The following is a 26,349-nucleotide window of genomic DNA, read 5'->3' on the forward strand; positions in this document are numbered from 1 at the left end:
GCAGCTGTATATGTGAAGCTGTCACAGCCAGTGTAGACTAGGTGTAAGGCCCGTACTCTGTTCGGCCTCAGCGGTTGTTGGGTTGTCTGTGTAAGTTTCTATGCCAGACCCTCGTGTATGTGTTGATATATCTGTACTTGTGCTTTGGGAGTATTTCTCAGCTGGGTGGCCTAGTGTTGAACTGCGTGTCGCGTTCTAGTTCCTAGAAGGAGAGCATTAGCACCAAAACGCGAGCTCTTCCTTCGAACCCCCCTCCGAGTTTATTTTCCCTTTGCTATTGGAGATGGGAGAAGCGCCCGTTTTGCCTCCTCTCGGACCTCATTAGCGCGGTCCCCCGCTGTCCCCTCACACGAGTGGGAGCGACCAGAGGCCATAAAACCCGTGAAGGGGGGTCAGGCTTTCGTCGCGCTGCACTGCGATGTGCTGCGCGCATCTGGTGCGTTTTGCGAAGGTTGCCGAGAAGACATCTTGCAGAGATTGTGTTTTTATTTTGACTTGTGGAAAGGGGGAATGCTCTCAACTCATCTCAGGAGAGCGGGAATGCGCTCGAGTTTTTTGGCTGGAGCTACTCCTTGTGTTAGGATGGTCGCGCTGGCGAGCGCTGGGAGGAGTGGTTGCTTTGGAGCTGGGGCAAGAGGCGCCAGCTCAACTGCGGGGATGCGGAGTCCCTTGTCGCTCTGCTTTAGCGGTCGGCACGGCCGGCGCGGCCAGTTGCCGTTCGTCTCTGATTGTTGCTCCCTTGGTGAAGCAAATCCGGCTTGACTCTTGTATCGTCTCTTGTATATAGTCTGTATAAAGTTCTCCGGTTCATTAAGAAGCTGCTCCACCAAGTGTCATTTATCTCGGACGGATCCACTGCTGGGAAGCCCTTCGCATCTTTACTCTAGGCATGCTTTCATTCACTGAAGCAGCTAATTGCAAAAATATGCGATAGGAAAAACGGCAGAATCAGCTTGCCAGGAGCCTTGCATTCAGAGTCGGACACATTACTCCTCGGCCGTGCAGGCATGTTTATACAGGTTGGTTAAAGCCGGGCTTTATACGCCTGGTGGTAACCTATGCTGTCGCATCATACCTTTAAATACGGAGCTCATGTTTCCACGATTTTTTTTTTTTAACATAGTCTTTAGCCTTGAGCAGAGAGCTTGAATGACATTTTCAGGCAAAATATCCATATTCTTGACCTAAAGCAAGAACTCTGAGAATGTTTATGGATATCTGCAGAAGCGGCCAGGATTCGATCCTGCATCCTTGGGCACAGCAGTCGAGCGCCCTATAACCACTGCACCACCGCTGCAGTGGGTACGTATAAAATTTATTTCAATATTTCTTTTCAATATTCTCCCGTACCTACGATAAGAATTACAGGCCCACCTCCAGGAAATCGAGCTGCTGAACTGGGCACCCGGTGAAAAACAGCTCAGGATTTGACTATGGTATTGTGCCAAGAAACAGGCATGTGATGTGGGTAACCTTCCAGAAGATTGTGGCGTGCGACCATCATGAATGAAGACATCACTGATGTGCTAGAGCACGGGAGGCAGCTTGATGGGCGAAGCGCAAAAATAGCAAATAGCTACGCCACCAATAGCTTATAGGCAGTGGGTGATGGCTTGTCAGTTGATTAGAACGCCTTTAGAGGATTCACTCTGATGGATGGCGGCCCCACTGTATCCAACTGCTGCAAGATGTGGACCTCGTCGAAAATTTCGCAGGCTGGCTGTTGCACATACACCTAAAATTGAAAGCCTTGTATCATGATTATGTAATGCAACTACCCCTCTTATGTAACACCCTTTGGAGGTAAACAAAAGTAATGCAAACAAAAATTTTCCTGCTTACCTTAGCTCAAGTTTTTCTCTTGAACATACAATACTCAAAGGCAATTTTTAACCAGGTTTAGAGAAGATGTATATCTGAAAAGTTCAATATTTGTACACCTCTATAATCTTTACAGTGCTGCTAAACTTCAGACTTCAAGAATCACACTATGCTTAACCATGTGTGCACTGCATATAGATATTCTGGCAAAGTACCCACCGTGACCCTACTTGTCTTCTCTGCCACACAAAATCCCCTAATATACAGGTCTCCCCAAAACTGCTTTCCCCTTGGATATGACTAACACCCATGCTTTTAACATTCACTCTCCAAGCGTTGGTCATAGTGTATGCTAGACACTTTCCAGTTTGGAGTCTTACCTTCTTGCTTAGCTGCACTATATTCCTGTCGAGCGAGACAGTACTACTGTTTTAACAAGTATCCTGTGCTCTAGTTTTCTGCAACCATGAAATTCCCCATAGTACAGTGCACAGCGAGAGATGACACAGAACACTCGACTAACATTAGCCACCAATCTTTCAATGCATTTTATTTTTATACAGACAACTTCCACGCTTATGTTTTCAAACCTTTTCTGTAACACCTGGTAAAGGCCAAAAAAAAGGAAAACAATGCATCGCACAGGTTTATGACAAAAAAAAAGAACAGCTAAGGTTAACCGGGCTTTTTATACAGCATTGAACAAAAGTCACCCCCCCCCCCCCCCTCCCACAACTTCATATGAATGGAACACAAGCATTCAAGTGAACATATAGTATACTGAGACAAAAAAAAGGGAAGAAAACTTATAGCACGATTTACAATGGTGTTCCACAGACTAAACTATGCATGCACACGCCAATGCATTCTGTGCTTTGCAACAGCACTGTGACATGTTTACACGTTATGGGTAAAAGCTTAGCATAAATGTACAACATTTGTTATAGTAGCAAAAACGAAAACGTGCATACTATTTATACAGCTTTCTGGGGAAAAAAAAATATAGGGTTAACGTTTTCACTTCCGCGTCATTATTAAACTTGCGAACCATCCCGCTACACACCTGTTCACTGTGGTACATTTCTAGCACAAAATGAAACTTACAAGCACGATTTCCGATGAGGCAGTACAAGGGGCATTGACATGACATTTTAAATAAAATAAATTTGAAATTTTAAAACCATGATAGAAAAAACTGTCAAGAAATCTGATAGCCCAATGACTATGATGCCAGTACCATTAAGGTACCAGTGTATGTCGAAGTCCGAGCATTTATAGGTAGGCGCACTGCTTTAGGTCTCTGCAAAACTGATGTTTAACTGCCAGGTACAGGAACTAGCCTCTCCTGGAAGCCAAGGTCTGGAGCCATTTATCGTGCCTGCCTTAACTGAAAGCATCTTTTAGTCGACGAGGACATATGTTTATGCTCATTCAATACAAAAATTTTACAGAAACCAGCTGCTTCTGACCTTTCCCGCTTCAAACTGCAAGCAAATCTACGCGCTTATTAGCTTCATGCTCTCGGTACATGAGTGAATGCATTAAAGGCGCTTGCATTGTTGCTATGGCAAGATGAAGCTCCGTTGCAGTAGCTGCCACCAGTCTTCATGCCGCACAACGAAGAGAGAAAATCTTGCAGCGGTGGCAAGAGTACAACTTGTTGTTCTGCGATGACATTAGCGAAAAACTACAGAACACCCTCCCCTATCCCAAGCTCATGCCCATATGAAGAACCAAAGCACTCTTTCCCTTGTTTTACGCTCAGAACTTGCACGCAGTGTCCGATGCCGCAAGTGTGCAGAGTCTTTGGTGGCTATCCAACCTCGACAGGTGCTCAAACCACTCAAAGCAGCGATTGGACTGCGAAAGACTCGGCAATATGAATAACATCTCGCTTGTGCATGCCCTAATGCACTATCGCCATTTGTGAGTCTGAACACGACGGGGCTTTCAATGGCTAACTCGCTCCTTCGACACAAAACATTCACACACATCTGGTCAACAAAGAACAGAAGCAAACCTAGGACCTCCAAGAAAAAAAAAAAAAGCAGCTACGCAATCACCGAGCAAAGAAAGACTTTTTGTTAAACTATACACTATAATCGAAAGCGTTGTATTTGGGTCGGGAATGTCCAGTATAAAAAAATACAATTTTGACACCCTTGCAGGCAAACCAGATTTTTTTCAACCAAGCACATGCTGGGTCTATGGCCCTTTCACACCGACGTGGTGACATAACTTAGGAATGTTGCAGTTATGCTTAGCATACATGCCACTCAAGTGGATAAAAAAAAAAAAAAAGCCAAGTTGGAGACTCAAACTCATTAAAGAAGGCATGGAGAAACATTCCCGTTCAGTCTTCTCAGCTGTGTAGAATAAGTTCATATATCTGATGCACTCCATGCGCGACTTCCAATGCTCTCGTCTTCAAAGACAACTGAAAAGAAGAGGAAAGAACAGTCAAAAGGTGAATACACTACCAATGTTTTTTTATTATGTGACACTTTTATCGACATGACAAAAAAGAAATATTGAGGGGAATGGGAGCTAAATGTTTTTTATCCCATCCCATCATCACATCACCTCTATGCAAAAAACAATAAAAATAAAAGGCCAACTCAGCATTTTTAACTTTTTCGTTACCGCGCCACTGTGATTTGATCACCGGTGATTGAAAAACTCTAAGTTTAAATTTCACACCACTAGCACCGTAACGGACTTGCTCTGCCATCTAGGGCTTGCTGTGCCATCTAGCTTGTACTTCAGACACTATATGCTGTCAGCAGCAGCGGCTCAAAAGAATGTTACATCCCCGGACTTTGATTCCAAAGCTGAAACTTAGCAACAACAGCCCGAAACATTGATGGCAGCGCATGCATACGTTTCGGCTTCTGTCTATCATTTGTTTGTTCTTCCTTGAACCTCGTTCACTCAATGGAAATATGTGTTGATTGATGATTTTGTCATCAGTAGTGCCGCGACAAGTGAGGAGAAGTCATTCCGCCATCGCAGAGAAGGATTTTGTTTTGGCTGAATATAACTCCGGGCATCGACCTTAGGTTGACACCTCGTAGCAGGCCTTCCGGCTGCTACGGAATGTTAGTATATGGTTGGCCAAAAGCGGACTTCTTCCAACTGTTTTTCCCCGCGACAGTTCCACATGTCATATGTGCCTGAACACCAACAAGCATGCATATACAGCCACCGACTGAAAATTTCGATTCGTCATAGCACCTCGGTATGATCCATAGAGCCAAGGTTTATGAGCACCAGAAACTTATGATGCATTGTGACAGATTGCTCAATGTTTTCGCCTGCGACGTGTCGATAGCAGTACAGCCATTGAATGCTCTGTGAACAGGCTTTTGGAAAACGAAAATGTCTAGTATTTTATTTCATTTCATCACGTTTTGTTTCTAATTGCCATATCAAGAGTTAGTCACAACTGTTAGGGTGGCTATACTTTTTGTTTCTGTAATTTTTTCCAGCGTTCTCAAAAGAGATCCCAGTTGAAACAGAAAATGGTTTAAATTACTACTGTTATCAATTAGAGAAAAAATAGTGCTTTTAATTTTTTTCTATTAGACAGTAAAATTTATTTCATATCGAAGGCTGAAATTAGCCTTTTTCGGGTAGCATCAGGAAAATATTTCTACCTCAAAATGCATTTGTGTTATAATTTTAAGACTTTGCTGGCAAACTTCAAGAAAGATTTAAAACATTTTGTATGTTCTAGCATTTATTTAGCTAATTTCTTTAAGAGTTACTACCTTGCAAATTCAAAATTTTTATTCTTATCAAACTAATTTTGTGTTTCCAGAAATTTTATTTTGCAATTTTCACACTGAATGTGTGTTATAAAAGAATCTTTTTTTCGTTTGCATTCTTTTTCCATTATTGGTATGCATTTTACCTAGTTTTATCTCATATAATTTGCAGCAAAGAAGTTTGTCGGAAACTTATGAATAACAGCCATTTCTCCCCCAGTTAAAAAGAGTTTAAGAAGGCAAAGAGTGACATAAGTAGACAGCTGTGCTGCCATTTTCGCACTGAGCCAACATCAAGAAATAACAGTAAATGAAGCCAATGCAAGAATAGCCATTTTCTGACACACATTCATGGAATCCTATACATTCTTTGCAGCACTACGCACCAAAGAATTTTCTAAAGTCACTAACCGTAATCCTGGGGTTTCCCGGCTGGATCTTGAGCTCGGCAAGCACCCAGATGCCATTGGTGAGTTTGAGTGACTGGTACAGCATATCCTGGCCATCGACATTCCGTTTGGCGATGGTGAAGATGTTGTTCTGTTGCAGCCGCTGAGCCAGTTGGTCGGCCGTCAGCGGCCCAGCGTCCAGCGAGAACTGGAGCTCATTCTGGGCCGGGATGTCCTTCCACGTGGCCAAGAACACTCGCTTGTCCATCAGGCCATCCTCAACATAGAACACGTGCATGGGCACCACGCAGCTGAAGTAGAAGACGTCCACATTGTTCTTGACGGCCACCTGGAACAGCGATGCAGACCAGCCAAAGATAGATGGCTTGGTTTCGTTACAGTGTTTGCTGCTAAACACTATTGTTCGGTGGCCCAGAGAAAGTAAAAATGGCAGGGATACTAAAATCAAGCCACCTGATTGTTGAGAACAGCACGAAAACGAGTGTTCAGGCTGACAAACCAGTAAAAGAGTAGCAGAAAAACAAACACTTAAAAAATTTGCAAGAACCATTTTGACAGCAAAAACTTGGCGAAAGAATTTTTCAAGTTTCCCCTGACAGGTAACAAAGAGTGGAAGCATATCCAAAAGCTATCAAGACAACCAACCCTGACTTGATAGAACTCAAAAGTGCTTCTTCAAAAATCAAAACTGACTGTAGAATTTATAGAAAAATGCTCCTGCAACAATGCTCCTGCTTAAAAAAAAAATTTCTATTGCAGCCCTTATGTATCCAACAGAAATGCAGTTCTAAAAAAGTAAACAAGAAATTGGTCAGTGTTACAACACACGAAAAATGCCGAATTCAATGCCATAAGCCAGCAAGCAGCTCAAGCATTGCTCAATTGCCTTCAATTCCCTCTGCCCCTATCACACATAGCACTGCTGATGATAAGATTACTCTCATTGTTCACAGTTTGGCTTGTACATCACAAGAGCGACCTGAAACAGATTCTCTGGTAGCCTGCACTTGGGCTTTCACAACGGTGAGCCATAGTGCTGGATTCCGCATATGCCCTCAGATAGCCCATAGTGAAAGCTCAAGATAAGCCATGCACTGGAAAGACAACAAAAAAATGCAGTTTTACAAACTTGTCTCAGGCAAGACTGACATCACGCAGGAAGCAAGTTTCGAGGGTGGCCAATAAATTAAACGAGTGGACAACCGCACTGGAACTGAAGGAAGGCCTAACCATCACTAAAAGCATGTCTTACTGCCACCTCAACAACATTTCTCATGACAGCTAACCACCAGCAACGAGGCAAATCAGGACCACCTTAAGCGCACTTTCAATTCTAGCACATACATCAAGGGACCTTCACGAAGACCCCCACTGGCAACACCCCGTGCCGACGAAGGATGTAAGACACGGCAGCCTCGAAAACAGCTTCCTGAATACAGCACTGCTGCCCACCTGCAGGTTGGTGAGTGGGTCCATCTTTTGGACCGCGCCAGTAGTAGCCAGCTGCAGGCTTGCATCTGCTGGGAAGTTTGGCTGCAGGGGAGCCTGCACCTGTAGTGGCTGTGCAGGAGTTAGCCCGAAGCTGTGCAGGTGAGGGAGAGAAAGAAAGACCACGCGTTTGAAATGGGATACACGGTTTAAAATTTCAACACTACATACACTTGCTGTTATGAGAGACACTACAGTGGAGGATTGATTTCAAACAGCCACTCTGTTTTAAGGGGAGACACTGGTCTTAAAATGAAAATTTTTATTTTTAGAGATATAATAACGAAATTGGGTGTGTATATGTATTTCTTCCTCCTGTTTTCAAAAATGTAATTAGTTTTACTCTATCTCAATTAGTTCTAATGTTATTGGGAAATAACCAAAGCCTAATTTGGTAATTTCTTACGGGTCGTTAGGACAGTTTCCCTCAATATTTTCTCGTTCCGATTAAAATGTAGTTGTAGCCAAAGACCTGCCATGTGGAGCTATGCTATTTATATTATCATTGATGTACATCACAGTATAAAAATATTCAATTATGTAGATGCCCCACAATTCGAAAATATAATTAGCTGACATTATTGTTCAATAAATTTGATATGTTCAACTTAGCAATATAAAAATAGCATAGCTCCACAGTTCAAACCTTTCTGAATTCAACGGTATAAGATTTATTAAAATTGCACCACAAAAACCCAATGAAAAGTTCCGTAAGGCTAGTCATGTCACCAAAAAACATGAAGCTGAGAAAAACTCGTTTGAAGTTTTGACACTGAGTGCAGAAAATATTGGGAAGAATCTTCGACAACGGATGTTACTCAGATGTTCCCTATCAGTTTCCCTACAAAACAAAACAAAAAGTGTCTTATTCCATCCAAGGAAACATTTAAAAAAAAAATGTCGAATGTGTAAGTGTGATGAAATTATAGAGGTTACTTTCGAGAAGTTAGGGGTTGACCTTTTTTTTTTTTTTTTTTTTTTTGGGGGGTGAAAGTGAGGACCGGAGCCAAGGAGACGAGAGCTCCACCGGGCAAACAGTTGGGGAAGAGAACTGCTTCGCTTATTCTTGGGGAAGAGAACTGCTTCTGTTCGAAATCGCAGTTTTCGCAGACAAGCAGAAGCTTTACAGCAAGGCCGTACTTCTTATCTGTTGCCTTGCTCAAACGCAGACTTCCTGCGCCGCAGGTTCCGCACTTCGCTTGCGCGAAAAAATTGTTCAAAACCTTCAAGTCCACAATCACGAACTGGGTACCGGCATCAGCTGTCTGGTAATCCGCACTGACGCCAAGAAGGTCAAACTTGCGCTGGGTTGCTGACTTTTCCGACAGAACGGACTTTGCTTGCGCCGATCGCTCAACACGCTGCGCCTGCTCGGTCGACGAATAGTACACAGCATCAACACGAAGTGTACCACGATCCGAGATACGATTCGTGCTGCAACTTGGTCCCGCGGTGTCGTCATCGGGCAGCGTGCTTGATGTACCCGGCGGATCCAACGAGTCCGGCACTGCAGGCCCCGGCGACGCACTGGTGGCCGCTGCCTGCTGTTTTTTGTTCCACGGACGTTTCTTCCGGCTTCCAAAAGCTCGTTGCGTGCTCGGTTTCAATCGACTGTCTCCCGGCATCTCGATCGCAAAGAGAAACTCCCGGCACAAGGCGGAAACACGGCGTGTAGAGAAACACGAGCGCAAAAACAGACGCGCACGAAGCGACAGCCACAGCGGCGAACGCAAGAGAAAGAAAAAAAAAATGACGTAGACGGTCACACCAGCCAATGGGAGGCGCAGAACGGCGCGCGCGCTTCGCGCGCCGCGTGCGAGCCAATCAGCGACCCGAAAACGGCCTTCGGGAAACCGGCCCGAACCGCCGCTCGGCTTGAGCGACGCCATTTTGAGATAGCTCAAATTGCGCACAAAGAAACCAGCTTCAAAACAAGCCCAAGATGGCGGCGATCGGCCGGCTGCAACGCCGGCGGCGCGCGCGGGAAGTTCGAACAAAGTCTCTCTTTTCGGGGCCATTTCGTCGCTGCCGTGGTGTTTTGAAAGCCGATTTTATCGCATTTCCCGACCGAATTCAGCGTTAATAATTTTACTGTAGATGCTCGAAAGGATAAACCTTCCGAAAATGAGTTTTTCCCAAAATCGACTTTTTGACCATTTTCGACCGTTTTAAGACCCGCGTCTTCCCTTAAGGAAACTTTGGGGTCCTTCCAAGATTATTCTAAAGGTGTTTTCATTCCATGCTATTCTAAAGGTGTTTTCATTCCATGCCATCTGGACAGGAGAATACACCAAGAAATCGCACTGCTCAACAGGGAAAAGGAAGGGCATGTATGCGAGGCAAAGGGACAGCGTAGGCTCATTTGAGAAACGCTTCAGATAAAGGTTTTTCCTTGTGCTTTGCACACACCAGTTGGTTTGGTTTACAGAGTTTAACCTCCCAAAACTACTCCGGCTATGAGGGACACTGTAGTGTAGGGCTCTGGCGATTTCGACCACCTGGGGTTCTTTAACATGCACTGCCAACACACAGTACTTGGGCAGCTTGCTTTTCACCTTTATCAAAAAGTGGCCGCAGCGGCCGGCATTTGATAGCACCATGGCAGGGCCGCAAGTACCAGGTGATTCGAACTACCAGGTGATTCGAACTTACTTTAAACATTTATCCTCCATTTTCACCCAGTCAACACCATGTGCATAAATATGACGCCTGTAAATTAACTCCACATGATCTCCTCCAAGTTCAAGCTATTGAGAGATTCCTGCACGTGTGGGCATTCACACTGTCTCCCATTTTTTCTAAGCGGTGCAGTCCACAGCACATTTAGTGTGTCCACACCTCAAAATCTCATGCATGTTGAGACTGTTAGCATGCACTAAATTTATGGTCTCTTTATGTTTGACTAAATGCCTGCAAAGGGGGCAAAAAAAAAAGAAAAGGATTTTCCCACCTGTTTTTGTTGAACTGGATGGCAAAAGCAGTCATGGCCTGCATTGCCTTATTGCTAAACGTCATCTCCATGAAGATCTGCCCATTCTTTCGTGTGAAGGTGCCCGCAATCTCCAGACCCTTCCCTCGTGCTGCAGGCAGCCAGACCTGGAGGCAACAAACAGTACATGAAATGAACTGGTGGCAACGTCAAAGTTTCCGTTGTGTTTTCTTCACAAACCGTCATTATTTGTGCACAGTTATCCCATCAGCCATCTACCAAAGTGGCCTCAATGCTCGCAGCCACCTACTTTATAAATACTCTAATTTTTCTTTTTTTTTTCTTTTTCAGCTGTTCAAATGCAGTGAAATCTCGTTACTACGAACACCACATTAACGAACTTTTCAAATTAACGAATTTTTTAAGAATCCCCGGCAGATTTGCCATGTTTTCAATGTAAACCTATTTCAGAATTACGAATTTCAAAATAGCGTATATTTCAAAATAACGAACATATTTTATTTCTTGTTCTATAATTTTGGAACATCAGTATTACGAATTTGGCTAAAATTAACAGCACCGCAGCTTGCAACTCTCGCGTGAAACGAAACAGAAACCGCCGTTTCTGTGTGCATGGTCCGTGGGCTGTAGCTATCATCATCAGGACATCTAGGACCAGCTCCTAGCGCCACCATGAAGCTATGGTTTATTACGCAGTAGCCAGCAGGCCTAGCTGCTTGCGTTTTTTTTCTTCCTGTGTTGTGTGCCGTACGCAACTCGGTCGTTCGTGCGTTCGAGACGGTATTTTTTTTTTTTTGCCGCTGATTATCTTATTGCGAAGTTTGTGCGAGATTGGCGATGATATTAGCCAGCTTAGTGCCAAGAAGATATGAACGCAGCTGCTTTCACTGCAAGAAATCGACGCAGGGAAAAAGCGATTCGGCCTCTACAGACAGCTAGCATTGCCCCATCGACTGCCGCTATCATTATGAAAGACCGAGACAAGATTTTCAAAGCTCGGGAAGCATTGAAGATGGGGTCATAAAAAACTCCGATGTTTTTGTTTTTTTTTTTCCTTTGCACATGGACAAAGTCCGTACTTTCACCGCTCGGTGCAATCACGCAAGCGATGAGGTGTTCCGGAAAGCTGAAGGTGTATGTGCTGTAGTGGTGTAATGTAGTGCGCGGTCGTGCTTGCTGCACGCGGCAGAAGAAAATAATGGATTTCTTCAAATAAATCAGCTTCGGGGTTAGTGCAACCTTTTCACTTGAGGTTTTGCTTGTCTACACACGTGCCTACTGCCAAGGTACGTCATTTTCATACCTAGGTTTGACCCCTGGCTTATAATCGCAGATTTTTCATTACAACGATATTTCAAAATAATGAATGATTTTTCGCGGTCCCGCGGGATTCGTTATATCGAGATTTGACTGTATTGCGGCACAGCCTCATGCAAAACAAGGTTGGCGAGAAATGTTGCATGAACACAGTGACCTATTAAAGATTGCCTCAATATATGCCGTGCAAGCAATGAATTGTAAGCAAGAAAGCCAGTGCCTCTCGTGAGTTGAGCCAGTTCTCAAAGTGGGTTCCTCAAAGGATTTTTGAGTTCTCTGAACAGCTATGTCTGTGCGTGCCTCGATACCAATTTTTCACTTGCCCAGTTCATTTTGGGACTGTTAGTACTCTACTTATAATAGCACACTGTTTCACTGCAGCGCAGTCAGTCTTCATTAACTGAAGCTGTCACATTTTGAAGTGAAAGCTTCACTAAGATAGGTAGAGCCAATCTTTGCCAGTAAATTAAGTGTGGGTGTCTAAAATTTCGTGGTGTCCACCCAAAACTATACTGCGCCTTTTTTCCCCCAAAACCTAGCTCTAACCCAGGTGGCCGAATTTACCCTGCAGACCTCCACTGCGGGACCTCTTTCACTCTTTCTGCTTTCACCTTCCTACCGTTCAAGTCTGGCAGATACTGCGCCGTTTCCTTCCCTATAAACAAATTTACAATTCGCAAGAAAGAAGATATGAAAACATGACCTTGACCTGGTTGGGTGTAGGTGTCCACCATTCCGTGATGTCCAGCCAGAAGTATGAGGCGCCTTTTTTTCCCCCAAAACATAAATTAATGAAAAATTATGGGAAAAAAGAACTGATCGAAAAGGTGTTTCAAAGGCTATCGCTGCAACACTCACAACTTTCGCTCTATCACGAGGTTCAGGACATGCTCAAACCCCCACAATTTTTTCTATTACCGATTTAGGCAAGATAGGATGCAATGTCGAGTATGTGCAGTTCCCCAGCACCTTTGAAATCCCCCAATGGTGTTTACAAAAATTAATAAATATAAAGCAGACATATCAACCATAAGTTTTTTTCGTTTTTTTTTTCAGCAGCAAAAGAACACTCCTAGAGAAGGGGAAGAGAGAAAGAGGGCAGCTCAGCTTACCTGCTTGGGTGGTGTGTAGAAGGTGCTGGTCGTACCCAGGCCAAAGATGTCACCCAGCAGTCCGGTTGTGTTGGTGGCTCCTAGTGGAGCCGGTGCTGCGGCCGGGATAGGAGCTGCTCCCGCTCCACCAAGGGGGTCACCCAGCTGCATGACAGTGGGCGGGCAAAATATGCACATGCACGCCTCCACAACAATCTGTAGCCAGCATTTACACTTACGACGCACAAAGCGCACAGCTTTGCTCCTACTTAGCATACTGAGACTTTAAATGGCCATAGTTTCGACAAGAGCGAGAAATTTTGCCCCACTACCTTCAAGTGCTGGCAAATAATGGTCTATCAATGTACGCTATATTTTTGCATGCTGAATACTACTGAGCTATCAAACCAAATATTCAGCAGATTCTGATCTTTTGCAAAAAAAGGCCTGCTTGATGCTCTGCGTGATTTTACAAGTGCAGGAGTACCAGTCTGACCCAAATAATTTTGGCAGGAGAAAAAGAACGAAAATTGTTTAACCCTTTCCATCCGTCAATAAAACTAGATACATGCCACGACTGAGGTCTTTTTACAAAGTTATTGGTACCAACGTTTAGCACTTTCTTGTAAGGGTGTGCGCCTCTTACCTCTTATTTGCACCTACAGCAGGTAGCTTTAAATATGTTAAGGAAAGCTAGTCTTTTGCTTAGAGGAAGCATGGTTTGTAAACATTAGACCTTCTGGAGAAGATTTTTATATTTAAATTATCTAGAATTACAAAAGACTGCAGTAAGGCATAAAATTAGCATTCTAGGATGATTTGGACGAAAATCATAGCTCGTCAATCTTACCAAAAAAAAAGCTCGTTTTGCTGACAACAAACATTTTATTTTGATAATTTTATTAAATAAACATAGTTAAAATCTTCAGCGCTTGAGTATCTTTATAGCAGAAAAAGAATTACAGCGGTATCGGACATAGAACCGGAGTAATCGCTCCTCCAAAAGTTTGACTGCGTCAAAATTGCAATTTTGAGAAATCGACAAAAAACAAACAAAAAATGATTTTAGCATATTTTTGAATTTCCAAGACTAACATTAACTGGTTAAAGTGAGTTTTGACTGATTTCTGGTGTGGATGCACCATTTCTCATGGAGATAATTGCCCTTGCCACTCAGAAACAATTATTTCGTGTCAAGGTTTGCGATTCCGCATGCCGCGCGTTACGCCGTTTCGTGACTGCAGCTGCCACCACGCCACTCATTTGCCTACAGTGCTCGGTCTGTCGCACCCGTAAAAATTGCTTAGGTATCACTTTTTCATCTGCACCATCATGATTGTGCTGCCCGTACACGGCAAGAATCTCGTTGATGGAATCGTTCGCGCTAGTCGCTGTTGTGCCGAGCACTACCCAGCTCCGCACGCCATTTCTGAGTGTTGGCTTCGTCACCGATTGCATATAAACAGGATGCCGCGTTACCGGCCCGCCTTTCACTCCTTTCTTCATTTTTTAGGCCAGTATCATGCCCAAAAGCTAGATTACCGTATTTACTCTCATAATGATCGCACTTTTTTTTTCAAATACTGACGCAAATTTCGGGATGCGATCATTACACGAGGTAAATTTTCTACAAAAAATTTTTGAGCACCGAAAACGCAAACAAGTTGCAGGTCAGACGTCTTAGAACATTGTTACGTTTGGTGTCGCGTGCTCAACCCACCGCTGACGCCAGTTGTTAGGTTTGGGTCGCGAGTGCCGGGGTAGCGTACCGCTGCGGCGCGCGGCCACTCGGTAGCGTTGGCCTGGCGGCTCCGTGGACGGCGGACGGCATCAAAGGTGACAGCAAAGACGAGGCGTCTTCTAACGAAACAACCTTTACTGTAACATCATGAAGAAACGGGCAGTGAAGCTGACCCGGAGAGATTACAGACACTCTCACACAGCTGGTGTCTAGCGTCGTGCCAACGGCGCGTCAAAGTAGTCTCTGTCCCAGCGGAGTCGGCCGCTGCTTTTTATAGTTTTTCCAGTTCACAGGGAAAGGGTAAACCCTCCCAGGAAAGGGAGAGCCAAACATGTTGGTTCACGACGAATGACTCAATCGCAGGTGTTCCGACCTCATCTCCTCCACCTCCTGCAGACAGGAGAGGGCGACGCACTTTCCCTCGATCTCCAGGCTTGGCCAGCTTTTGCACACACACGCACGCACACACATTTGGCGCGTGGCAGGAACACGCTGAGACTTGTCGGCGGGAGGAAGCGTTGCGCGGCCGATGAACGGCGTCGAAACGGCCGATCCGCTCGCGGTTCTGCCTGTTGCTATGCGGTGGCCGCGTCAGCTGCCCCACTTGTCGGTGGAGAAACGTAACAACATATATCTCGATTACAAACAAAAATAAAAGCTGAGTAAGGCTTACCTTCGCAATAAACACGCACATTAAGCATCACATGGAGTGCACAATGCCCATTTATTTTTTTTCGTCAGTACTCTAATTAAAGTCTGAATCCTCACCATCCTCGCTTTCACTGCTGCACGACTCATCGGAAACGGCAGTGTCGTCGCTGGGAGCATCTTCACAATCCCACAGGAAGTCATCTTCCGTTCCATCCAAAGCGTTAGATATGCCTGTCTTCACGAGGACGCTCCGAGCACCCTTCTCGTTCACAGTTGTATTCCGGGGCATGTCGAACGTCAGTGGAGTTTGATCGGCGTTTCCAATTTGCGACATGAGGTAACCGCATTTTTCGCGAAGCCTAGTGACGAAGTGATGGAAGTCTATCACTTTGCTTTCATACGCGGCTGGGAGCCGCTGGCACAACGACGTCCGCCGCCTCAGGGAAAGTCCATTCCGTCGCATAAAGCGAGTCGTCCAACCGGAGCTAGCGCGGAAATCCTTTGCGGCGATTCCCAGCTTCCTGGCAGTTGTGCGCGCCTGCGTCTGTATCATTTCTAATGACACTGCACAACCATCCTTGCGCAGGTCCCTCACGCATTCTAGGACCGCCTCCTCAACACGAGGGAACTTGCCCGTTTTGGGTCCATGGAAAGCCCGCCGTGTCTTGTTCGTAGCCATCAGCTTCTCGCGCTGCTTGTTCCAATAGCGTATCCTCATTTTGTCCACGCCGAAATGCCTACCAGCAGCGCGGTTGCCATGCTCCAGTGCATAATCGACAGCCTTGAGCTTGAACGCGGCGGTGTAACTGGCATACCGCCCCATGGTGAAATGGCGTAAACTCGCACAAAAACACAAAGCACGCTACGACGCTGCCGATTTGCAAAATGGCAAACGCCGCAAAGCATGGAATCATGGGAACTCCAACGTTACTAGACTAGGTTGGGAACTCGTTGGAATGCATTCGCTGCGGGATGACTGCAGATCAACCACCAGGCGGCTCCATGTTCGGGGTGCGATCATTATGCGGGGAATTTAAAAAATGTAATTTTGACCTCAAAATTCAGGGGTGCGATCATTACGCGAGTGCGATCATTATGCGAGTAAATACGGTACCCGCGTTTTACGCCGTGATCCTGATGACAGAACGGAGCTAAGTCAACTGGACCTAACTGTGCAAATTTTTCAAAATGGCACCAAGCCGCAAGCAGTCGACGCCAGCAGCCAACCAAAAGTGGTCAGTTTGGTCACAAACTCTCGGAGCTCAATAGCAGCGTGTGTTTCGTGAAATTTTGTCCCTTTCTTTCCCACTTCGAGTGTTTGCTCATGGACGCCAATCGAGATAGGGGAATAGTCTGAATCACAATCTTTCAAACGAGACCAAAATGATGTCAGCAGAGCGCATATTTTTTGAACTGCAACCAATCAAATCTCAGTGCGATTTGACCTCAGTTTAAAGGGCCAAGTGATCAGATTAGTGCCATAGCTATTCAGTTCAGTTCAGTTCAGTCGTGTCCGACTCTTTGTGACCCTATGGACCATGTCACGCCACGCTTTCCGGTCTCTCACTATCTTCCTAACATCACATAACTTCATCTGCAGTGCCTCGAGGATGCCATCTAACCACCGCATTCGCTGCCTACCCCTTTTCCGCCGACCCTCAACCTTTCCCAACATCAAATCTTTCTCCAGCGACTCCTCTCTTCTCATCAGATGACCAAAGTAGCTGAGCTTTAACTTTAGAATTTGACCCTCCAATGAGCAGTCAGGGTTTATGGTCGACAATATCGACTGATTTGACCTTCTGGCAGTCCAAGGAACTCTCAAGAGTTTTTGCCAGCACCACAATTCAAAAGCGTCAATTCTGCTAGCCATAGCTATTAGGTTCGTGTTATTGAGAATTTATTTCCGCCTTCTGTGTGGCAGCTGTAATAATGTATGTCGCACGATCAGAAAACCAGCGACTGCACTGAAAGATAATGAGAAGATGACGGAGTGGCAGATCTCGCATAGGAGTATTCACCCAAATACCCAATATTTGGTCCCGCAAATCGAATAATTCGAAAATTTGCTATTCGATTCGTATTCAAATATTCAAGTATGTATTTGCACACTCCAACTTTTTTGTACAGAGCCACTGGGTTTCGACCAATCACAAAAATCAGAATGAAAAAAAAAAAGCCATTGGGGAAGAAGAGGAGAGGCAGTGAGAACAGTAAACAGTAGGGAAGAGAAGAAAAAAAGGCACAGAACTGTGTTTCACGAAACTTCAGACAAGAAGTGGTGGCGTGGCAGCCACCTAGGAAACTTTCCAAAGAATATTTTAGATTCTCCGTGCTCAGTTTGCAAAATTTTAAATTTTCTGCAACAGAAACTAGCAGCCTTTTAACCATGACTACCCTCCGCATTATGTAGCCACAGCAGTAATTAAATGCAATGCATCTGCTTACTGGGTTTACACTACAGGTGCAAATATGAACCTCATGGGACAGTGAAAACATTCGTATCACCTGAAATTTACAAACAAAATCCGCACAAAAAGGTATAGAAAGCGAATTCAGAGAGATCCACCCGTGGCTTAGGGGATTTATTTGTGGAGCCAACCATTGTTGGAAGTTAGTACTGCGCGCATGTATCTGTCCCTGTTTGGTTGCACTACACATTCCTTTGCATTCCGAGAAGAATTTGATCAAGAATAACATCTGCCTGACATTGAAAGTCCCACAGTGATTGAAAGTAGTCCACATAAATAAAGGCGCCCTTCTGACAGTGCATAACATGCAAGCCATGAAATTACTTTAATGCACTATATTTGCATCCCGCAAGTTATGACATAAGTGCAGCAGAGGGCTCAGAGCAGACTCAAATTTGTGGAAAGTGTACCGAAAAAGCACATGACCAACCTTCGAATCGGCTCCCAGTTCACGCTCAATCTGTAAAGACTTCAGTCTAATTTGCACTGTCGCTATGGCCCCACTGATTTCCACTCTGCACAACCCAAATTAATTTGCAGTCTCCTTCCTTCGAGCCTCAATTATTGAAAATTGACAGCAATGAACGCAGAGAGAGTGCCACGGCTGCCGACACATCATCCCCCAATTCGAGTGCTCAGAATTCAGTGATAACCACAGTGCGGCTGAACCGCACTGAACCGCACAGTTTGGCTCACCAGGCTGTCCAGACCACCGCCAAAGATGTCCATGGCTGCCGAGGGAGCAGCAGCCGCAGGCACAGCCGCCGCCGCCGGAGGCACCGGAGGAGGGGGAGCTCCGATGTCCATGCTCAGCAGATCCCCAATCAGGGTGTCAGCACTTGGGATCACTGTTGACTGGTCTCCAGCTCCGGCCGCTCCTCCAGCCTCTTCCGCGGAACCCACTCTGTCAGGAGGCAAGAGCAACATGTTAGCCACTTGCTTGGACTCTCAGCTGGATGAATAAGTTCAATATGTCAGGCTCGACACCATAAAATGGTGCACCACGATCAAGCCACCTGTGCCTGACACTACTGTTACGGCCTTTTGCTTCCATGCCTTTTGCATACTAATAGGCTGTGTAATAACGCACAATACTGTTTGCATCTTGCACATTATTACTTCAGACACCACACCAGAAAGCGACAGAGTCTTGAAATATCTATGCTGTCTCACCACATTTATATCTCCTAGTGGCTAGAGAGCCCCAGGCAACAAGCTTGTTAATCACAAAATCGCAGCTTGTACGGCACAAAAGTGTAGCGGGTTTACACTAATGCTACATGCCCCCTCAAATCCAGTTTGAAGCAACGTCTACATATTTCAGGCAATGCGATCACGAACACTGGCTGTGGCGGCAACAAGTGGCTTTTGCTTGGCAAGCCTGCGCCCGAGCCCAACAGCTTTAACAGGTGCCTTCAGCTGCGCAGGCCAACTTAAAACCCTGGCATGCGAGATTGGTTGCTTTGGCTTACTGTTCCCACCTCCTCAAACACTTCAGTCGACGCAAGGCATCTTTGTGTCACGCATATGTACCTCGCATCACGCCGCACCTCATTCAGTGCAAGTGGCCTATACACTGCTTCAGCCTGTGCATCTCATGCAGCCATCAAGCAAGATGACCGAAGCTTGACGCACAGGTTTATATGCATGGGGTGCACCTATGCTCATTTCAACATTGTGAAACGAACGTTCGCATCACCGATGATGCAGACAATTAAGAGACACAAACCACTACCACCTGTAGAAAGAACTTTTCATAGTATACCTGCCACACGTGCAGACCAGGCACAGGAACTGGTTTATTAAAACTCACTTCAGGACGTTAGCACCTTTTATCCTAGCTAGTTCCTCAATTTTGCGTGCCATCCAGGCACGATTTTGGAAGCATGCCCGCCAGTAACAGTTTGGTTTGCAGATATTCTGAAGGAAGCGCTGACAAGACCGGCAAACTCTGCAATGCACCAAACTGCTCCCTATACTGTTATGATTAGGAACGCTGGCAAAACAGTGTAAACGAGGCAAGGCACATGCCCTTGTGCATGTGGCAAATGAAGACATAGGCCACACTGCTGAGTTAGCCGAACCAAAGCAAAAGAGAAAAACGTGAGCAATGTCATTTCTTCATATGTTTTGATGGTGTCGACGGCACTGAGGCAAAGTTTTGCTGCTGGCAAGCCTATTCGCTTTAAGCAGCTAGTATTTACCAAAGTAGAAAAATAAACTTATGCCACAATGCTATCAGGGCAGAGAGCGACAGATAGCAAAAAAAAAAAAGCGATGGAAAATGCTGGTCTTGTAGCTCAGTTTTCTGTGTTTTGGTCTTGAAGATAAAGGTCAGAACATAAAGTGAGAAGTGGGCATTTAAAAATAAACTGACTGACAAGAGCACGAAAGTGAACTAAACTGCAGAGAGAAACAGAAAGGGCCCGTGCACAAGCAACACCTCCTGACTGACACTTGTGATGACAGATTGCGACCGGGGGCTCCCTGGAAAATATTAATGGCTGTTTGGGTTCCTTGATGTAAAAAATTGACAATCCTTGATCTACATTACAACAAACAGTGTCGCTAATTTTGTTTTGTTCGCATAATTGGACATACATTCAAACCTGGTTATAACGAAATTGTAAAATGCCCGCAATTTTTCGTTATATCCAGCTTTTCGTTATATACAGTTTTCGCATGATGGCTAACGCAGAATGGAAGACAGATAAAGTATTTAATGTAAGGAAAGCCCCTTTGAAAGCGTTTACAGTAAATCCCCGTTACTCGAAGTAATAGAGTTCCGAGATCGTGCTGCATGCGTAGCGTGACTGCAGCGCCAGCCTCTACCTGTGCTGCGGCTCGTACGACGAGTCTTCGAGAGGGACGAGGAGCGGTTTGCGGGAGGCACCATCGCTAGGTCAGGGCTCGGATAGTGCACGTGTGGTAGCGCCCCTGATTGGTGAGAAGGCGCCTGCGTCTTCACGTATGTTCCCTCCAGCCCACCACCGTTTCCTAGAAAACAGACCCCCGCCTCGCTTTGTCAGCTCTCTCCGCTGACCTCTCTTAAAGACGTGTAATAGGTATCGGCGCTGGCTTCTCGCGAAGCAACCATAAGGCAACGATTGGCCCACACAGCTCAATCATTGCATTTTTTCTTTGTCCTGTTTTTCGCCACTTCTAAGCAAGGACTATTGTAGTGCCACATTCCAGAAGCGAAAGCTTTAACGTCCGCAGCCGCCATAACTTACGCTTCGTCGCATGTTCAGCACAACGACAAGGATGAACGACTCTCGCAAAAGAAAAAAAATATGCTGCTTCTTAACATTCACAGTCATAGTTTACGCATGTTCAACACGACGACACAAGACGCGCATCGCATGTCACCCGCCACACACAGAGGGTTCACAACACGTAATGGAGAAAGCGTCCGAAGTTCTGTCTGCCAGGGGCTGAGCTGGCTTGTCGGCGCATGCGCAGTGCGTGCTGCTGTGAACAAAGATCAGAAGAGAGGAAGGGGAGAGAAAAAGCTCGGCAGAAGAATGGGCACACCCTTGCGCGTCGCTCTATCGCGTTGTTTCTCCCGAACACCATGGCCGCATTGGCTGCATCTGCTCCGTATCAGCCTTTGCCAGACCGGTTCCCTCTTGTTACTTCATGCACATGGCTTGCAAACATCACATGCTGGTGTGCGGCAAATGGTCACCGCAGATGTGCGCGCCTTTGGGGGAAAGGGTGCGGCGCTGCTCTAGACCAGCCGTCGCCGAACTTTTATGTCGCATTCCTTCCGCGCGTGGCTTTAAAACGTCATGCGACAAATGGCCGAGAATGATGAGATTGTCTGTGGGGAAGGTGCACCATTCAATGCATGGTGTGGAGTTCAATATATCGAACAACCGGTGAAATTGGAGTTCAATATACGACGCAGCTTTCCTATACTTTTACATGTGATTTTCAAGGGAATATCCTGGGAGTTCAATATAACCAAAATTTGAATTATCCGGGTTCAACTGTAATCGAACAGTCCGAAAAATCTAGGAACTTGAAAAAAATTCACTTTTCTGCAAAAATAAGCATACAAATCCTGAATTTCGCCACTCCCCATTTCTATGTCAATAATAGGAAGCTTTAGAATAGTGCGATCTGCTTCTGGCGCTGCCCATACGCGCGCGCTAGATTGATTAAATAGAGCGACTGCAGCCACTAGTGAACACGCACTGACTGGTGCCAATGCGGCAGACATGCGCGCCGCAGGGAAGCATGAAACTCTCTCAAGACTGTCATCGCATGCGCAGTGGTGCCCCGCGGAAGAGGATTGTGTTAAGCTGTTACCACTGTAACTCCCCAATTAGAAAAAAAGATTACAAGAGTTCAACGCTGCTGAACCAAATATTGAGCGAAAGCATTAGCTGCGGGTGACCAAGCGTTCTATTTTTCTTCTTCCTCAGCCCACATATAAAGCCCCGCTTTAAGGGGGGACACGGCTCTTTGGCACCGAAAATCGGCCTGAAAATCGGATTTTCAATTTTTTCATTTTCGTATTCCTCGCACTATTCCGCATCTGCACGCAAATTTTCATCCTTATACCCCGCGTATTTATGAAGTTATAGCGATTAAAAAATGCAGTACCACACCCACTGCCCTTTAAATTGTGGACAAACGACACCCAATTTCGATCGCCCGGCGCATGAGAACTACGCGCTCCACCGCGGCGATTTTGGTCTCGTTCGAAAGCGCGCGTTTTCGGCTTATTTTTTCTTTCGGAAAGCAACCCTGTGCGCTCCGCCTTTCCCATAAAAAACAAACAAAAAGATAGCATGCAGCGCGCGCTACTATTGGCCGGTTAAGGCACGTGATCAAAATGGCGTCGTTTGGTTGGTTCCGGCAAGCTAGCCCTGAAATGCGGACTCCCAGTGACGCCATTTTGTCTTTCTGCCGACCACGCTAGTGCAACGCGAGAGTCATGCCAGGCGCGAAGAAGTACCGCTCTTTGCACAAGTTCGGGCGAAAGCAACCAAAGAAACGCGTTAAGAATCCGACTTCGTTGCATACTGTGCAAGAAGCAAGTGCCAGTGCTGCGGGATTGTGTGACGATCACGTTGCGGGCGGCGACGCTTCTCCGATTCCGCTGGACAACGGCGCCGTTCTTCGTGCCGACTGCAGTCGTGTACGTATTGATACCGCGCCTGTCACTAACAGTGACATAACTCAAGTGAGTGCCCGTGAGCAGGCTACGCTTGATAGACTGGTATCGACGCCGGCGACGGCACGAAAGACCGCGCTGTTCGCCGATGCAAGTGGTGCGTCCGCAGAGTCAGATGCGGACGGAACAGCCTCCTATGCGGTAATTGACCTCAGCATTGTGAATATCCTTCTGGATGCCGTGCGGTGCAAAACGTGTCGTGGATGCGTGCGTTTAATTACCAGCGACCGGAGCTATGGCCTCGCCGTAAAACTGATCGTGCTGTGCGACAACTGCGGTGAGATTGCGGCCGAGTGGAACTCGCGGAGGGTTGACGGCGAGAAAAGGTGCAATCCTTTTGAGCTGAATATTCTGGCTAGTCGAGCAATGCTGTCGACCGGTAACGGCCAGACAGCAATGAACGATATCTTTTCGGCGATGGGGTTGTCGCGGCGCGGGATGCACAACAAGACGTTTCAACGGCATCTGAAGAACACACTGCAACCCGCTGCTACCCGAGCCGCCACGACCGCTATGGCACAAGCCGCGCAGGCAGTGGCGAAGGTCTACGATGACTTGTGTTTTGGGCATAGGGGGAACATTGCCGTGTGCTACGACGGCACATGGATGACGCGCGGACACTCATCACATATAGGCGTCGGTGCCGTGGTGGAACTCTTCACTGGTTACGTGCTTGATTATGTGGTGTTGTCAAACTTTTGTCTGGGCTGCGAAATTGGTCCCAAGCCAAACACTGACGGCTACGAACTTTGGAAATCACGCCACCAGTGCCAAAAAAACACCAACTCCAAGGCTGGTCAAATGGAAGTAGAGGCTGGCAAAATTCTGTTTGAAAGATCTCTGCAGCGCCACAACATGCGCTACACAACCATGCTATGCGATGGGGACAGTCGCACGTTCAGTGCTCTTAAAGATGCTGCAATCTATGGCTACATTGAAATAGTCAAAGAGGACTGCATAAATCACGTGCACAAGCGTATGGGAGCAGCTTTGCGCAACCTCTTGCAGAGACACAAGGGTGCAGGGAAGCAAAGTCTTGGCGGCAGAGGAAGGCTGACAGCTGATCTAGTTGACAAGCTGGCAATATATTATGGCCGAGCGCTTCGATCAAATGTAGGTGATGTGGATGCCATGCAGCGAGCTGTGATGGCGACATATTACCACATCACATCTACTGATGACTGCCCCAAACACAGTTTGTGTCCTACCGGTGAGAAGTCATGGTGCCGCCACAACGCTGCAAAGGCAAAAGAGGAGCCTGCACCAAAGCACAATTACAGTCTGCCAAGAGATGTGGCTGATGCTCTTTTGCCTGTTTATAGTCGTTTATCAGAGAAGAGCCTGCTGCAGAGGTGCATTCGGGGGAAGACCCAGAACTCGAACGAAAGCTTCCACTCGGTCATCTGGACCTTGATCCACAAAGAGCGGCACTCATCACTGTTTGCTGTGGAAGCAGCCACAGCAGAAGCTGTGCTGCGCTTCAATGCCGGCTGCAAGCATACAGCAGCAGCAATTCTGCAAGAATGCAGTACAAATGTGACAGCAACTGGGTCCAGGAGAGCTGAAGAAAAGGACTTGCACCGTAGCGTACGTTCTGCAAAGAAGCGGGCGGCTTCGCTTGGCGTTGCTAAAACAGAAAAAAGAAAACACCGCGACAGCATGCACCCCGACTATGCTCCTGGTGCATTTTAATTGCATGAGGTCTTCGGGGTTGCCCTTCCTGATTAAATGCCGTGAGGCTTGAGTGCTTCCGACAATCCCCCAATTTTGGTAGTGTTGCATTTTTTAAAGATCAATATCTCTGGTCCTGTTCTTGCTATTGCTTTAAAAATTTTTTTTCTAGAAAGGGAATCCTGCGAGTCTCATGAAACCAAGGTAAATGCAGTGACGACAAAAGAAAATTTGCTGAGAAGGTTATGTTGTCTTCGGTACCCAAATGGAATTTTCCTTTCAAGCGTTTCCTATTGCGTAACTTTGGCTCAAATTGGCATAGGCCATTAATTTTCGCTTCAGATCACTTTCCACCTGTTTCTGATCTTGTTGACATATCAATCATTGACATAATTTACACCTACATGCTGTGAAGTGTTTTTCCTCGTTTTCTCAAAACTGCAATTTTGAGGGTGCTGCAATTTTGGAGGAGAGATATCTCTTAGTCTATTTGTGCTATAGCTCTCATTCTTGTCTTGTTAGAAAGAGAAAACCTTCGATAGTGCCGTAGGACAAAAATATGTACAGTTATTATGCGGCAACATTTACCGAATTAATTATCAATCTTAGGTGCCAACCTGGGCTTTTATTCATAAAAGTTTGACTTATTGTAACTTTGGTTCAAATTCTTCTACCACGTTAATTCATGACTAGCGGCACTCTATGATCCTTCTAGATCACTCTGGCAGGGCTATTCTCCTCATGCCATAAAGTGTTTAGTAATTAACTCACCTCCAAACGAAGAACATGAATTAGGGATTATTTTGAAAGCTATTTCATCTACAAGAAAACTAATCAGATATTTGAAATCAGCATGCAAAAGTACATTAATGGTGCAAGTTTCAGTCAGATCCACCCATAAATAAGGAAAAAAGTTTTAAGAGGGGTTAACCAAGCCGCATGAACGTGCCTTAGTGGCCTATAGGGGTAACGTGAATGCCAGGGTCCTAGCAGGCAGATTCTGACATAACTGCGCCATGTGAAACGAGAGACCCAAGTTGGCAGCTCCTGCCAATTGAGCCGCGGCTCCGACTGCGCCACGCTGACCGCTTGAGTTGGGAGCCCATTTCTCACATTTGTGTCACGTGGTGTGTGATGTCCCAGCGTCATGTAGGTAAGACGAGGCTACCGCCGCGCTACGCTGACCGCTTGAGTTGGTAGCCCAGCTCTCACCCTACTCTCCCGTGGGGTTTGACGTCACAGCGTCGCGTGGCTACCGCTGCACTACTCTGAAGGCTCGAAACCTAGAGTAGTATTGCTTTCGCAATAATATCTTGGCCAGACATGCTTACGTCATGGCACTTCACGACATACTGTGACTCAGTTGCAGGTCAGCCACGAACGAATGCACGCACCGCGCGAAGCAGTAACATACCGTTTCCATGGTTGACAACGGTTGCGAAGACCACGAGATGGGACTCGTGGGAAAAAATCGAGCGAAATGAGGGCCTCTGTGAATGCACAGACCTATCTTCCTCTCCACTTTTCCCCATGCAGGCACTGTGGAGGGTGCTCACGTTCATCTTCAGTCCGATTGCACTTTTTTTGTAGGCTACAGCGACAACGACGCACATTCTCTTATTGTCACTGCCTCAAGTAGCAACGATGAACAAATAGCCAAGCTAGTCCAACCTTGAAAAGGTAGTAATGACTGCTTTGCCTAGCTTTCACAGCCCCACAAAGCCGGTTGTTTGCGTCAACGAAACCCATTCGCGTCTACATCATGCCTAAATAAACGAGCCTTTGG

General features: G+C 46.1%; 1 protein-coding gene across 1 annotated transcript in view; it reads right to left on the reverse strand.

Annotated features, from left to right (window-relative positions):
* Positions 1-2,340: 2,340 nt before the first annotated feature.
* Positions 2,341-26,349, reverse strand: part of AP-1-2beta (adaptor protein complex 1/2, beta subunit) — a 38,505-nt gene continuing 14,496 nt past the window's right edge. The window contains exons 14-19 of the mRNA XM_084598664.1: positions 18,404-18,611; positions 12,866-13,009; positions 10,437-10,582; positions 7,451-7,580; positions 6,000-6,326; positions 2,341-4,258 (exon numbers count right to left, since the gene is read on the reverse strand). Of these exons, the coding sequence (XP_084454790.1) occupies positions 4,184-4,258; positions 6,000-6,326; positions 7,451-7,580; positions 10,437-10,582; positions 12,866-13,009; positions 18,404-18,611 (1,030 nt within the window). The 3' untranslated portion in view covers positions 2,341-4,183. The remainder of the gene's footprint in view (positions 4,259-5,999; positions 6,327-7,450; positions 7,581-10,436; positions 10,583-12,865; positions 13,010-18,403; positions 18,612-26,349) is intronic.

This window comes from Amblyomma maculatum, chromosome 3 (genome assembly GCF_055883805.1).
Source record: "Amblyomma maculatum isolate TAMU_Amacu chromosome 3, ASM5588380v1, whole genome shotgun sequence".
Taxonomy (NCBI): domain Eukaryota; kingdom Metazoa; phylum Arthropoda; class Arachnida; order Ixodida; family Ixodidae; genus Amblyomma; species Amblyomma maculatum.